This window comes from Triturus cristatus, chromosome 7 (assembly GCF_964204655.1).
Source record: "Triturus cristatus chromosome 7, aTriCri1.1, whole genome shotgun sequence".
In the NCBI taxonomy this organism is placed as follows: Eukaryota; Metazoa; Chordata; class Amphibia; order Caudata; family Salamandridae; genus Triturus; species Triturus cristatus.
In genome coordinates this window covers 666224405-666240702 of record NC_140590.1, presented here as the reverse complement: position 1 = coordinate 666240702, position 16298 = coordinate 666224405, and the positions used below count along the sequence as shown (strand labels likewise).

The following is a 16298-nucleotide window of genomic DNA, read 5'->3' as shown; positions in this document are numbered from 1 at the left end:
TAATGAGGTTAATCCAGTGGCGCATTAGAACATTTCACATTGCCCTATTACAGACACTGTCACAAAGGAAAAGTTGCTGTTCGTATAGGGGAAGGGCTCAGTGAATGCTTCCCCAGAGAGCACCCCGTGGGAAAGAGGCACGAGTGTACAAGGAGTGTACAAGCAATCATGCACTGCACCTGGTTGCAGGGCTATGTCTGCCCCCTTTTGAGAAGGAGGCCGGGTCGCCACCTCTAGTGAAAAGTAGAATGGCGACTTCAATTGGTTCTCTGTTCCCAGTGATAGGTTTGTGCCTGCATTGAGGAACAGCACATTTACTCTGATACTGCTTACTGTCCTGGTCTGCGCCTGGTGAAAACTCTTCGGGGATGCTGGGGCCGCAGCGCAGAGTGGAACAGACTGCGGTATCTGCTTTGTGCCTCTAGACTCCCACTCGGTAATTCCTGGGCAATTAGCCGATGCATATATTGAAGAATGGTGATTTAAGGAAGGGGTAGATTTTTACTCTGGGTTTTGTTTTTTTTATTTAAAAAAAAAAAAAAAGGCATACTTGTACATTTTAGCTACTTGGAAAGTACCTATTTTGAGTCTTAGATATTTTTCTTACAGGTACTCTGAGAGCTAATGCAGTATCTATTTTATTATTAATTGTGTTGAGGGTCAGCCCCTTGAAAAACGTAAAGATATTTCAAACACTTGTGATTATGAAGACATTTTAATAAACATTATGGTGAAAGGAAATTCATCTCTGCCACTAATATACTTCGTTATGAAGTTTTTGTGTGTTTCTGTTTTTTGTGTGTGGTCTCCACGGAGGCCTTCTGCAGCTCTCAACGCTAAATCGTGTACCGTGTGCGCACTCAAGCCTCTGTTGCTTTTCTTTTCAGATCGGAAAGCTGTTCTCTCAGAAGGGAGATTGAAGTGTGTCGGCACATCTATGTTCTTGAAGAGGAAATGGGGCATTGGGTACCACTTACGGTAACACATTTTGACAATCATAAGTATTGCCCCAATATTATCGAAAGTGCCGAATTATATTCAATGTGGCAAATGCATCTAATGGGTTCATGTCGTCACATTGCCGCGCCAGCACCGCAGAAAAAAAATGATTGCAATTTGATGATTTTAGCTGGTGGAGCAATTGTCGTTTACATTTTCCTGGTTTCGTGCATTTCTTAAATGAAAAGGTTTGTACAGTTGTTGTTTATTGCTTTGTTATATGAGCGGAAGGTCTGGTCAAGGCACTCTGGGCTTCCATTCTATAAATGGAGCAGCAAGCAATATGTATGGTCATACGGCACCTACATGCAAACGTTTGAGCATCAGCTGTCAGGAGCGCGTAAGAAAAGTCGTGGGAGACACGGACAGGGTGTAGGAACCACAAAAGAGTGCAAGAGCAATAGGAGGTATCAGCTGCATACTGCATGAACAGAATGCTTAGTGGCGGAAGGACACAGCTAATATGTGGGATAATACCTGGGGCCTGATTCACAAAGTAATTTGTAAATCTGCTCCTGCAGATTTGGTTTAGTACATTGCATGGTGGAAATTTCCAAACTTCAAAAATTCACAAATGTTTTCCTGCAAATCTGTGACAGCAGTAGGTGTTCAGTAGAATTTCTAGTTATATCTATGAGCAGGATGTTTCACCACAATAGTATTGTCGCTCTTTTTTTTTTTTCTTTACACTGAAAATATTTTTCACTAAGCAAAATAATCCTTCTCCAACCATTTCCAGCGTTAGGATGTGTCGAGAACATTATGTAAATACCCACAAACTTACAATCTTGTGGGTATCACATAATCATTGCCCTGGAGCTCCTGCCCACCTTGCCTATAGAATGTTAAAATAATCTTTCCCACATAGGTATTTGGAAAGGACCTGTTTGTTATTGAGATGTATAATAGTCCATAAATGAAATTAGGAGTTATTTTTGTTTTGCGAACTTTCAATAGATAATGCCTTCTCCCCAAAGGCCCATACGAGTGTTCTAAATCACCTGCATGAGCTGGAGCCTTGCTCCGTAATTGGCTAAATGATGCTTAATACTTAGAGCACTGGAAACAACTCTACCGAGATTTGTATAAGTATTTACGACCTCAAGTTTTTCTTACATCAAAGACCACTTATATGGTTTACAATGTTTCTTTCCCATAAAGGCACTATCTCTGTATTTGAAATATGAATCTTTAAAAAATATTTTCCGGCATATTGGTTCAACTATGTTCAATTATGTTAAATAGTGTTTACGAGTTAAATAAAAAAAGAACACATAATTAGCATTCATTAACACATATAGTGCAGGACAGTGGCGTAAAACACATATTTTTGCGATTTTGTCAAGCCGGAGGTGACGTGTGTCATCACTGAGGGGTGTGGAAAAATGGCAAAAATATGTATTTAAAACATATTTTTACCATTTTGTCACCCTCCTCAGTGATGACACCTGGGGCGGCCCGCACCCACCACACCCCCTTCCTACGCCTCTGGTGCAGGAGTCCCTAGTTTTGGTCGAAAGTTCCTCTAATTTACAAAATAATTGGTAAATCAGAACGATATGGAAAGAACGTGAGAGGAGCTTATAGGGAGGTCTGCTTCAGTTCATTCTGGGTTATTATAATAGATAAAGGTAAAACAAGAACAAAAATGTATGCTGTTCCGACAACAAACGTATGTCAGAAAAAAATTAAATACCTGAAGGTGAATTTTCTTGCTCAGTAAAAAAGGAGATTATACTTTCTCAATCTTCGTTATTGAGTATAGACAGGTCACTAGGGAGAAGCATCCTTTATCGCATACACAAGCCCTCACCCACTGAAGTGGCATGCTTCATCATAGAGCTGTGCTCCTCACTGTGCAGGCGCTGCAATGCCTGGCCGGCCCCTGCAATGCCTGGCCAGCCCCTGCAAGGGAGCTCTTTGTGGGAGTTCTTTTTATTACTAGGGAAGCCGAATAATGCCCTGCTCTAAGTAGGAGCAAGGGATGAAGGAGTGGTAGATTGGAGATATGAGTGAATAAAACTGGCTATGTGTTCAGAAAAAGAAAGACCTTTAATGGGAACTACTAGGAACCCATGCCAAGTATAAAAACAAGCATATAATCCAAGAGGACACCAGTGAATCCTGGATTCTTTCTGGAGGTCTACATGTCCCGTGCCTCAAACTGCTCACCAAGGAGTCAACGGCAATACATTAGGACCGTAATGTAGTTTTCATTGTGGATGGGCAATTGAAAATAAACTTTTTTCAAATTTTAATTGTAAGACATTGTACTCTTTGGAGTTTGCTTCTTCCGCAGCTGTGGGGAGTGATTTTATACAAACAAAAATATTTGTATGACTATATATATATATATATTACTTACTGGCGGTCGCCAGTAGGTAGTTATAGTTAGGACATATTATCAATAGGAAATTCGTAACATTCTTTTCCCAATAACTTTGGCGCCGGATGACGAATCTTCGCGAAAATTTCGAAACTGGTGGGGGGCTCTGGTCAGCTCCTATCCTGAAAGATTCGTCAAGCAGGAGCCGAGAAAAAAGGGGGTCCCAAAACGTGTTTTCTCCATTTTATTTCCCATAGGAAATTTTGGAACAGGCTACAGCCCGAACTGCTGAACTGAATTACACCAAACTTTGCAAAAAGGTAGCCCTTGGCTCAGAAAGAGACCTTTTTTTAAATGGTGTAAATCCGTTCAGTAGTTCCTGAGAAAATCAAAAAATAAAGGTCAAAAAATCAATTTCCCATAGGAAAGTTTAGACACAGTTATAGCAAAAACTGCTGAACGGAATTACACCAAATTTGGCAAAAAGGTACTGCTTGGCTCAGGAAGCGTTCTTTTTAAAAATGGTGTAAATCCGTTCATTAGTTTTTGAGAAATTAAGAAATAAAGATAGTGATATCTATGGCCGCGGTGGATCCGCGCACCCTCCCCTTCATGAGTTACATTGTAATTGGCTGTCAACACTCCAAACCAGGAAGTGTTGGCAGCCATCTTGTGTCTCGGTAGAACCGAGGTACAAGAAAACAGAAAAAGAAACACGAAAAACAAGAAAAATGGACAGGGTAGAAACACCCTGACCCCCAGGCCTGCTCAGGGGTTCCACAAGGACCCACGGGGCCAAAATAGCATTAAAAAACTATATATATATATATATCGGTGAGATTCGCCCGAATTTCGGCCGAAAATAATAATTAATCCCCCGGGTGGGCCAGGTCCCGGGGGAAGTAAAAAAATGTGTGGGGGGGCCCAATCCCCTCCACACTGCCCCAGGGACTACCACCTCCTCGGGGCAAATTTTTAAATGTGTGGGGGGGCCTCAAAGGCCCCCCAAGCACCGGGGACCACCACCCCCTGGGGCTTTCATTAATTGTTTGCGGGGGCACACGGCCCCCTGCAGCTCTGGGGACCGCCACCCCGAGGCATTTTTTTAATAATAAAATAAACCTGTGTGGGGGGGCTCGAGCCCCCCCACATGCCCCGGGGACCGCCACCTCCCCGGGGCACTAATTATTCAAATTATGGGGTCCGTTACGGACCCCCAAGCCCCGGGGCTTTGCATTAAGTGGGAGGGGGGCCGTGCGGCCCCCTCCTGGAGCTAGCGATGGCCCTGGGGACCGCCACCCCCCAGGGCCGGCTCCTGCAGTGTTCCAGGGTGCCCACCCCCGGGACACTGCAGTTTTCAATGACAGGGCGGAAGCGGAGCTAGGAGTGGCCCCCCTCCCCTGTGCATTTAAAAAAAAAAAAGCAGAGGCCAGGCCCCAGGAGATGGGGTCCCTGGGGCCATATTTGGCCTGATAAGGGGGGCCACGCGGCCCCCCTCCGAAAACATAAAACAAAAAAAGCAATGGCCAGGCCCCAGGGGGATGAGGTCCTTGGGGCCAGAAGTGGCCTGGGAGGGGGGCCATGCAGCCCCTCTCCCAAAGAAAATAAATAAATAAAGGCCGCCCCGGGATATGGGGTCCCCGTGGCCAATAGAGGCCTTAGGAGTGGGGCCACGCAGCCCCCATCCATAATAAAAAAATATATATTTGGCTATGCCACGGGGGATGGGGTCCCCGGGGCCGGAATTGGCCACAGGAGGGGGGCACATGCGGTCCCCTTCCCGTAATATTTATATATTTTTTTTAAATGGGGGTCATGCCCTGGAGGATGGGGTCCCCAGGGCCCATAAAATAGAAAAGGAAGGGGGGCACATAGTCCCCTTCTTTAAAAAATAAATAAATAAAAAACTAGCCCACCAGATACCTCCAGTAAGCGCCACAGAGCTGCGTTGCAGAGAGGTGTAAAAAGGGGCGTGGCCTCTGAACACCTCTCTGCAACGCAGTTCCCTGGCGCACATGTGTCCAAACACACCCTGTGGCGCGTTTTAAGTTGGGGAATTAATTCCTCTTCAATCCTGAGGGTCCCTGGGGGCCAACTAGCTCATCACTTGCCTCCAGTAAGCGCCACTGCGCTGCTTTGCAGAGAGGTGGCCCAGGCCATGCCCCTTTTTACACCACTTTGCAACGTAGCTCTGTGGTGCTTACTAAGTGGTGGGCTAGTTGGCCCCCAGGGCCCCTCAGGACTCAAGGGGACTTAATCCCCCAATTTACAACGCACCAGCTAGTGCGTTTGTGCAGTGGTGCAGGCAGGGGGCGTGGCCTGATGTCACAAGTGTACAAACGTGTCCTGTGGAGCATTTTAGGTTGGGGAATTAAGTCCCCTTGATTCCTGAGGGTCCCAGGGGGCCAACTAACCCACCAGGTACATCCAGTAAGTGCCACAGAGTTACATTGCAGAGAGTTGTAAAATGGGGCATGGGCTTACACCACCTCTCTGCAACGCAGCTTTGTGGTGCTTACTGAAGGTACATGGTGGGCTAGTTTGACCCAGGGACTCTCAGGATTCAAGAGGACTTAATCCCCCAACTTAAAACGTGCCACAGGGAGCCTTTGCACAGTGGTAAAGGGAGGGGGCGGGGCCAGATGTGATGTGTGCAAACACACCCTGTGGCGCTTTAAGTTGGGGAATTAAGTTCCCTTGAATCCTGAGGGTCCCTGGGGGCCAACTAACCCACCAGGTACGTCCAGTAAGTGCCACAGTGTTGCATTGCAGAGAGGTGTAAAATGGGGCATGGCCTTACACCACCTGTCTGTAACGCAGCTTTGTGGTGCTTACTGAAGGTACGTGGTGGGCTAGTTGGACCCAGGGACTCTCAGGATTCAAGGTGACTTAATCCCCCAACTTAAAACATGCCACAGGGCGCCTTTGCACAGTGGTAAAGGGAGGGGGCGTGGCCAGATGTGACGTGTGCATACACGTCTTGTGGCGCGCTTTAAGTTGGGGAATTAAGTCCCATTCAATCCTGAGGGCCCCTGGGGCCAACTAGGCCACCAGGTACCTCCAGTAAGCGTCACAGGCCTGCGTTGCAGAAAGGTGTTCCAGGCCATGCCCCTTTTTACACCTCTGTGCAACGTATCTCTGTGGCACTTACTGGAGGTACTTAGTGGGTTAGTTGGACCACAGGAACCCTCAGGATTCAAGGGGACTTAATCTCCCAACTTAAAATGGCCACAGGGCATGTTTGCACACGTCACCCCAGGCCCCTCTCGCTTCACCACTGTGCAAACGCGCCCCATGGCACGTTTTAAGAGGTAGTTTTAATCCCCCTGCCCTATTATGTACTAGGGACTTACAGAGGAGGTCATGCTAATCACAGGGGTACCCCAACGCATAGTGTTCCCTAGTGTATGTAGGTGTTTTCACTGTATTCAGAGTGTCTTATAGCATAGCCCTGGCTCTAGGCCTGGTCAGTCAGAGTCAGTTACCACCAGTACCCGTCTGAAAAAGTTGTGGGCACAGGTTGATTTTGCAACAAGGCCTCTTTGTGCTCCTCTGTTGGTTCTTTCTGCACATGTCTTGCTTCTTCCTGCATTTTTCTTCGTCTTTGTGGACTTCTGTTGTTTCTTCTACATTTCTTTTACTTATTTCTGTGCGTTTTTCTTCTTTCTTCACATGTCATTATTCTGTAGGCATTGTTAGAAACCAGCATTTAAAAAACCTTAGAAATTCACTGAAAAAACCATAGGTTTCTGGCACGTTATAGTTAGAAATTAGCATTTAAAAAACCTTAGAAATTCACTGAAAAAACCATAGGTTTCAGGGGCGTTATAGTTAGTTGGACATTTCACTCGTACAAAACCCGTGAAATTCCCCTGTAATAGTTAGTTCAGTTAACTATAACTCTCACCCCCGCAATGCACTGCTGATGATGTCACATATTGCATCACTCAAGACATGGTCAGTGACATCACTGATGACATCATCCATGTGATGATTTAATGCATCTTATCACACCCTAATAAAACTTTTGATACACCCACTCTAAATTACAGACTGCAATTCTCAAAACCAGAGACACTCCAACATCAATAACTACATACCCGCTCACTGATTCTTAGGTCTACACACACACACACACACACACATCCACTCACTCACCCGTACAGTCACTCATACTTACGGTCACTCAGTACAGGACTATCATTTGCACTCATACATCTATATAGACACTCATACACCGCCACTCATCGATAGAGGTACTCACACACCTAGTCACTCATGCAAATAATTAATCACACTCCCATTTACTCACCTATACAATTATACACACACCAGCTCACTTACTCATACAAATACTAGCACATTCTAACGCTCTTATACAATCACTGATACAAGCACACACTCATCCATACAGCCACTCTCACAATCACACACTCTCACTTATAGCCATTTAAATACTCTAACACTCATATATACTACCTTTCACATATGTAGTTACTCACACATGTACCACTGAGATATACATTCACTCACTAACACACCCATACACACACTCACCCACCCATACAGTCCATCATAGATGCAGTCTTGAAACCATGCACCAAGTGAATCACCCACTTACACATCTATGCACAGAGTCACACACACCCCACCCACACAAACACTAAGGCACCTATACACATACTCAGACAACAAATCAATAACTCATATATACACTCATGTAGTTATTCACAAACCGATGCAGCCACTTACACACCATCAGACAGACGGATACAGACATTCACAGTTTAGTCACTACCCATGCATTCAGTAAGATATGTTTAATCACTCACTTATAGAGTCACTCATGAACCTACTAAATCATCCATTCAAACACTTATACACCCACTCATCCTTCAATACGCCTGTCCCTATATATATTAAACATATTTAAACTTTACAGACACACAGTCACTGGATGATGTCATCAGTGATGTCATCAGTGATGTCATTTGAGATGTCATCAGTGATGTCATCAGTGATGTCACTGACCATGTCATGAGTGATGTAATATGTGACGTCATCAGCAGTGCATTGCGGGGGAGCGAGTTATAGTTAGCTGAACTAAGAATAACGGGGGAATTTCACGGGTTTCGTACGAGTGAAATGTCCAACTAACTATAACGCCCCTGAAACCTATGGTTTTTTAAGTGAATATATATATATCCCCAAAATGCCCTTTGATGCAATTGACTGCTTCCACGACTCTATGATCAAGGATTTGAATAGGCTACGCTTGCAAGACAAACCACAAGAGCATGCGAATAAACGTCTATTTAATCTGTCGAAAGCCCAATGGATAGCAGTCAGGACCCTTAAAGAAGACACTGGTATTGTTATTAAGCAATCCGACAAGGGCGGCAACGTTGTCGTTATGTCCAAGGATTTTTATCGAGGTGAAGCCCTACGCCTTCTAGGTGATTCTTCGAGTTATTCAAAAATCCAAAGAGACAGATACAACACCAGTGTGTTAGCACTCTACAATTTGCTGGATAAATGGAGGAACAGTGGCATCCTGGAGGAAGATGAATTTCAGTTTCTTAAAGTGGACAGTCCGGTATTACCCACATTTTACCATCTACCTAAAATCCACAAGGACATCCTGAGACCTCCAGGACGTCCCATTGTTTCCAGCAAGGAAAGTTTGCTAGAAAAAGTCTCCATCTACGTTGATCATTTCCTGTTCCCTCTGGTCAGGGACTTAAGCTCGTACATCCAAGACACAACAGATTTCATCAAACGTATCCAGGAAATACAGTGGGAACCGGACTTTGTGCTGATCACTATGGACATAACCAGTCTATACACTTGCATAGCACACACTGACGGCTTAGGGGCACTCCAATATTTTCTTAAAGCAAGACCCCTGAAATACCAAATGCATAACACCATGCTTTTTGAATTTGCTGAATTCTGTCTGCACAACAACATTTTTTTGTTTGGTGGGCAGCTGTATCTGCAGACCCAAGGTACCGTGATGGGCACGTGCTTCGCCCCCAGTTACGCGAACTTGTTCGTGGGCTGGTGGGAGAAGCACGTGGCCTGGGCGGAGGGTAACGAGGTATGGGTTGACAAACTTGCCCTATGGGCACGCTACATTGATGATTTATTCATCGTGTGGAAGGGTACTCCTGATGAAGCTACAGAATATATCAACATCCTGAATACTAATTCTTTGAATCTGCATTTCACTAGCTTGATGAGCAAGACTGAGGTACCCTTCCTAGACCTCTCGGTTTACGTAGCAGATGGGCTGATTTGCACGAAACTCTATCGCAAACCCACCGCAGGGAATTCAGTTTTACACTTTACTAGTCAACATCCACGGTCTCTCATCAACAGCATTCCTTATGGGGAGTTGTTGCGTCTTAAAAGGAATTGCACACTCCCCATAGATTACACTCAGGCAGCAAGCGAATCGCTCAGAAGGTTCAGACAAAGAGGTTACACCGACACCCTCCTGAGCGAAACAGCCCTTAAGGTACAGTCTATTGAGAGACACTCCCTCCTTGGCATGGAACAACCCGAATTGAACAAAGTAAAAGACGATCCGGGCGGTCCCCGTCTCATTTTGGGTTACTCAACCAAGGCTGGAGTGATAAGAAAGCTAGTAGAAAAGAATTGGAGCATACTACAGACTGACAATATCATTGGTCAGGATACACTATGTAAGCCGGGGGTGACCTATCGTAAAAGCAAGTCATTGAAAGACTTGTTGGTACATAGCCATTTTTCCGACAAGATCCCCAAGAACACTCCGGTAGGCTTCTACCCATGTGCTTCTTGCAAAGCCTGCAAAAACAGCAAAAAAGTGAAGGAATACAGTGTTCCAGGCAGAATAGGAACACGTAGCATCAACAAATTTTTGAACTGTAATACCAGTTTTGTTGTTTATTGCCTGGTTTGCCCGTGTGGTCTCCAATACATCGGGAGTACTATCCACCCTGCTAAGAAACGTGTTTTGGAGCACACACGGGCAATCACGAACCGTGACACAACTTACCCTGTTGCCAGGCACTTTGCAGACAACCATGAATCCCGTAGTGACAAACTTAGCTACTTTTGCTTGGACCAGGTCCCCATGACTGAAAGAGGAGGAGACAGAGTAAGAGAGCTACGCCAGTTAGAGGCGCGTTTTATTATTGAATTACAAACTCGCACCCCTGGGGGCCTCAATATGGAGGAAGAATTATGGTCCTTCATTGGCTGAGCTTGCCCTTGCGCAATTTCCATTTTTCCCAAACCTCTGCATTACACCATTGTATCATTGAGAAATTTTTGTAAATTGAGTGTTTTCCTTCTGCAACCTGTTTCTTTATCAATTGTGTTCAGGGAATATGCCCATTTGAGGGCTTAATTTTGCGTTCTGAAAATGATCGTTACATTTTTTGTACATATTGTATATAAGTGTGAGTGTATGCCCCTTTCACTTTTTCGTCCTTTTCTTTTTCAAAAATCAGAATTGAGTCTGTAACATCATTATTGACAGGACCGCTGGTTGATTAATTTAATTTTTCCCGCGAGCATTTGAGCTGTGGCTACGCCCATTGGAGGGCGCAATTGTACGATCCAGCAAGATGCTCTCGGTCGTTGATTTAGCGGTCGTATTATTGTCTGGTCACCGGATAACCTTTCTTGAAATCTTGAAAAATGAATGGCCTATGTTGAATTTTTTGTTTAGCTTATTATTAGCATGACATAATTCACACTTTGTGGTAAATTGGGATCTAATGACGTGTCACGAGCAATAATACATGAATTACATGTTGTCTTGGTCATTCAAGTATGGCCGCCATGGTTACAATGAAATGTGGTTGACCAGCTGGAAAGTCCTATATCGATGGTACTTGCTAGCCCAATCGACCAATGATTGTTTTTGTTATTTAAATGTAAACTTTGAACTTGACAAACTAACACTGACGAAGGGCAGGGTCCCGGAACGCGTGTGTTTGTTAGTCTTCACGGAGAAGAACGAATAAAAGCAATTTCTTTGAATTGAGCACGAGTGCGCCGCACGTTCTTTCTAGAAACGTGGTGTTTGGCAGTAATAGATTGCGCTATCGCCCGCGCAAGTGGCGCACCCGCACTGCTGAGAGCAACGGAGTGGGGCGGTGTTGTTTTTCGCATATATATATATATATATATATATATATATATATATTATCTACTGGCGGTCGCCAGTAGATAGTTATAGTTAGGACCGTGTTTCCATAGGAAATCCGCAACATACTATTTGGAATAACTTTGGCGCCGGTCGACGAATCCTCGCGAAATTTTCAAAACTAATGGGGCGCTACGCTCTGCTCCTACCCTGAACGTCTTGGGGGGATTCGTCAAGCGGGGGCTGAGAAAAAAGGGGGGTCCCAAAACGTGTTTTCCCCATGCAGTTTCCCATAGGACCTTTAGTCCGAGCTACAGCCCGAACGGCTGAACAGAATTACTTGAAATTTGGCAGAGAGGTAGTCCTCAGGTCAAGGATGTGCCTTTTTTTAGGTCTGGTGTAAATCTGTTCAGTAGGTCCTGAGAAAATAGCATTTAAATCAATATATATATCTGTAAGCGCGCTCCGTGCGCTTACCATAAGCTTACCGTACACGTACGGTGCCGTGCGCGAGCTCAATTCTGATTGGTGGTTACATGACTGTAAACATTCGAATCGGTCGAAATCAGGAAGTGTCGGCCGCCATTTTCTGTCTCTCGTACTGAGAAACAAAGGTGGGGAACGTGAAAAGGGGGCAACGAAGAGAGTTGCAGACCCCCTAGTGTTTGTCAGGGGGTCCAAGAAGGACCCAAAAGTACGAAAAATACATTTAATAATTTTAAAAAAAAATCGCGGAGTGCGCGTACGGTAAGCTTACCGTACACGCACGGCAAAAAAAAATAAAAAAATAAATAAAGAAGTAACAATCACATTTATTAAATAAATTAAAGGACCCACAAGGGAGAAAAAAACAAATGTTACTGTGTAAAAAAAAGCGAGGCGCGCACTGCATGGACTGTGCAACGTGCGCGCACCGTGCGCGCAGGGTGTGCGCACAGTGAAAAACCAGAAAAAAATAAATAAATAAATACATAACTTAGCATTTAAAAAACCGAACAAATTCACTGAAAAAACCATAGGTTTCACACACGTTATAGTTAGGAATTATCATTTACAAAACCTTGCAAATTCACTTAAAAAACCATAGGTTTCACACATGTTATAGTTAGCTGTACATTTCACTCGTAAAAAACCAATGAAATTCCACGTTATAGTTAGATCAGGTAACTATAACTTGCGCGACCGCAATCCACAATGTGTAATTTCAGATGTCATCATTGATGTCATGAGTGATGTCACTGACCATGTCATGAGTGATGTAATATGTGACATCATGAGCAGTTTATTGTGGGCGCGCAAGTTATAGTTACCTGATCTAACTATAACGTGGAATTTCATTGGTTTTTTACGAGTGAAATGTACAGCTAACTATAACATGTGTGAAACCTATGGTTTTTTAAGTGAATATATATATACACACACATTTATTTATATAAACACATATATGTATTTGTGTGTTTATATAAGCATATATTTATATATAGTATTAAATATTACTGGAATTTAATAAATTCACATTACATTAATATATTAAAATATTAACATTTACTACTTGCACTCTTTTTATAGTAAATAATCGATATTTTACACGTTTTTGGGCGATATTAATGTCACCATTATTTTTTTCCGATATTTTGGTACTTACCTTTATAATTATAGGAGTACGATAGTGTGGTAAAGAACATTTTTGACACAATATTTTAAAAACAATATTTTTTCCATGATATTGTGTCAGTGATCTATAGCATATACCACTTAAAATAGTATTAAATAGTTGTAATGATTCTAAAGCCCTTGCGAGATCATTTGTTTTACATCATCCAAAATATAACTTAAAATGCCTTATTTTCCCCACACAATAAAATAATCTCTCCTCCTCATCTTTGACAACATTTAGTATTTGTGATCTCATTTACTGGTGAGAAAGAATGAAAACACCCTTTCATTTTGATTCTAAACAATAACTTATTTAGAAATAGAAAATATTATTTGAAAGTCTCATTCAGCAAGAGTGCTTCTTTTGCAAGACTACATGTGCTCTTTTTTGCTAATTGGAATGTTTTTCTTTTTAATGCTCTGTATAGTCTAGGCACAGATATTAATACAGGTAACCATAAGTATCTTGTTTACACTACTAACCTTAAAAAAGTTCATAAAGTCCAAAGCTAAAAACTCATATCTGATATTAATAGATCCTTCACCTCGACTAGAATTTCTTTTAAGACATCTCCTGCTACCACCACATAACTTAATGATAAAACGTGCGTATATAAACATGTCAAAACAAAAACGGTTGTCAGAAAACTGTTTTTATGTTAAGCCATCGCAGGATAGATTTCCTCTCCGCTATCCTCTATTCATGGCCCACAGTTTATTGCACCTAATGGTTATGCTGTGTGGAATGAAGTCAAAGTGAGTTAGAACATCCTATTATGCAAATTTTAGAATGGTCCAATACCCTCAGACCAAACAATTCATTTGATTAAATTCCTCTGAAATTCTCTCACTTTTTAAACTTTAATCATTCCCGATGTCGAATAGGATGATAAGCGCCTCTATCTTTGCAATGATTTGTGGCAAACACCTCAGATCTTTCGAGGTAGGAGACCATCTGTAACATGGACTGTTTCACATATGATTTCTCCCCACAGAATGCATGTGACTGAGTCTTGCGATGTTGAAGAAATCACTTCAGTGGTGAAATATCACATACCCAGTGCCAAGTTAATCCGGCAGCATGAGCAGGAGATGGTTTACACCTTACCGTTTGACAACATAGATTCGTTTCCAGGTAAGAGATCATAAAGCTGCTAATTTTTTAGGTTTCCTTTTCATCTTAAAGTGAATAATTTAGTAGACCCTAAATCTGTAGCTCTCCAGGACATACATACCTGTCTGTTTTAGATGTTCTGAGATGTAATTTTGCTTCAAGTAAATTACTTGTTTGTCTTGCTTGCTTGAACTGTTCTCATATTGTGATTTCAACAGTGATGGTGTAAAGGTATGAGTTATAGGTGGTCATCTCAAATCACATGACTGGTCAGGGTTGACGTATTCATTGCAGCTAGTGGAAAGTTTTTGATAGCATCTTTGGTATAAACAATACTTATTGGATTTTTTTTATTGCCAATAAGTGTGAACTTTATTTCTAGTGGCCATAGATTTAATCTATGAGAGTACATGCAAAGATTTGTAAATAGTCACTAACTAAAGATTTTAAACTACAACTACTAGTGCTGTATTTTTTAGGTTGGCTCTAAAAACAGCTACAAATGTCTCGGCCGTCCTATATTTTCCAAAATAGTAATTAATAAAAATACGTAGATATATAAACATAGATGGACTTCTGGTCAGCCTCATTCAAATGTCATATGGCACACCGTGGCCTAAAGGACGGAGAAGTGGGACAACTCAATTCACTCATTACTTCGCTGAACTGTAATTTAACAGCATAAATTACTTTCACATATGCTAATCCACCAAGAAAATAGTCTGATTCAGTGCTAGGGCTGGCAGGCTAATCTCTTTCAGTTCACTTTTTTTTAAATGTATTTTTGTGAGTGGTCATGTTTTTTTATAGCAAACTTATGCACCCCATCTTATGACATTTTTCAATTATTTTCATTCAGAAAGTCTTTATTTATGATTATTCATCTTAAAAGACATGCTATAAAAAGCGGTTTAAAATACATCAATCAGGGTAAAACATCATATTTGCGATTTAATAAACACAGATCATTAAAATATAAAATAATCATAAAATCAGCTTATAAATAAAATGGTAGGGAACTATGATAAACTACGATCCTACACTCTTTTCCCTGATAGCCCAGGACCAACTGAGGAATTTAGCTACTCCAACGATAATTAAATCTTTGTCACCAATTTTTAACAGCCTTTTAGCAAACAGGGCAGAGGATGTACCCAATGAGCGACATAAAGGTTTAAGCCAGGTGTTTCCAGGTAATTGATAAGCTGGACAAACGTAGAGCAGGTGGCTTATATTTTCGGTATGTTCAGGGCAGAACGGACACCTGTCTCCCAAACCTACTTTCCATTTTCTGGTAAAATCCCTTAGAGGGAGCGTTTCCACCCTGAACTGATGAAACAGCCTACGATCTCTTGGTTTGGTAATCAAGTCCCAATAGATTTCAAGAGAAGGTTCTTCTTTAAAGTCCAAGAAGGCTCTGGTCAAAGGAGAGTCCAGTAATTTAGTATGCCTTCTAGATTTGGCCAAACACCAGAAGGCCACTCTTAAATCTGTTTTTGATGGAATAACAGTAGATTCCGGGGAAAACCAGAGGTCTCTCATGCCCATATCGATAAGGAGGTTTTTAATGGTTTTTAGCCATGAGATTTTATTGTGATAATCCAACCCCCTTACTTCAAGAAGGGCCTTAGAAAAGTGGACTAATTCCTGGGTAGACCACAACCTTCTCCAGAAATACAGCATTTTTAGCTGAACAACATCCTCAATGGGATTACAGCCAAGATCAAACAGTAGGGGAATTCAGGGGGTTGATTGTGGGAGGCCGACTAGTGATCTAAAAAATTTATTCTGGGCCAGTATAAGGTCGGACAGATTACAATTGCCCCAGATTTCTGCACCATAAAGAACGGCAGGAGCTATTTTCGTTGAGTACAGCTTGATTACTGGGGCTAAGGGTTTGCTGAGGGATAACCTATGTTCTCTTAGTAGAGCTCCCGGCAGCTGTAAGTGTTTCAAGGCCAAGAGCTTCATCTGGGGTGCCCAGCTCATTTTTTCGCCAATGGTAATGCCTAGGTATGTAAAGACCTTGGCCTGCTCTAGTGGCTTCCCCCCATAGAGACTTT

The 16298-nt window shown here is 42.5% G+C and overlaps 1 protein-coding gene across 2 annotated transcripts in view; it reads left to right on the top strand.

The window, feature by feature from the left end:
* LOC146810319 (ATP-binding cassette sub-family A member 9-like) overlaps window positions 1-16298 on the top strand; it is a 1478308-nt gene that overhangs the window by 469258 nt on the left and 992752 nt on the right. For both annotated transcript variants that reach the window (XM_085617315.1, XM_085617314.1), the window contains exons 16-17: window positions 888-978; window positions 14117-14256. In XM_085617315.1, the coding sequence (XP_085473441.1) occupies window positions 888-978; window positions 14117-14256 (231 nt within the window). The remainder of the gene's footprint in view (window positions 1-887; window positions 979-14116; window positions 14257-16298) is intronic.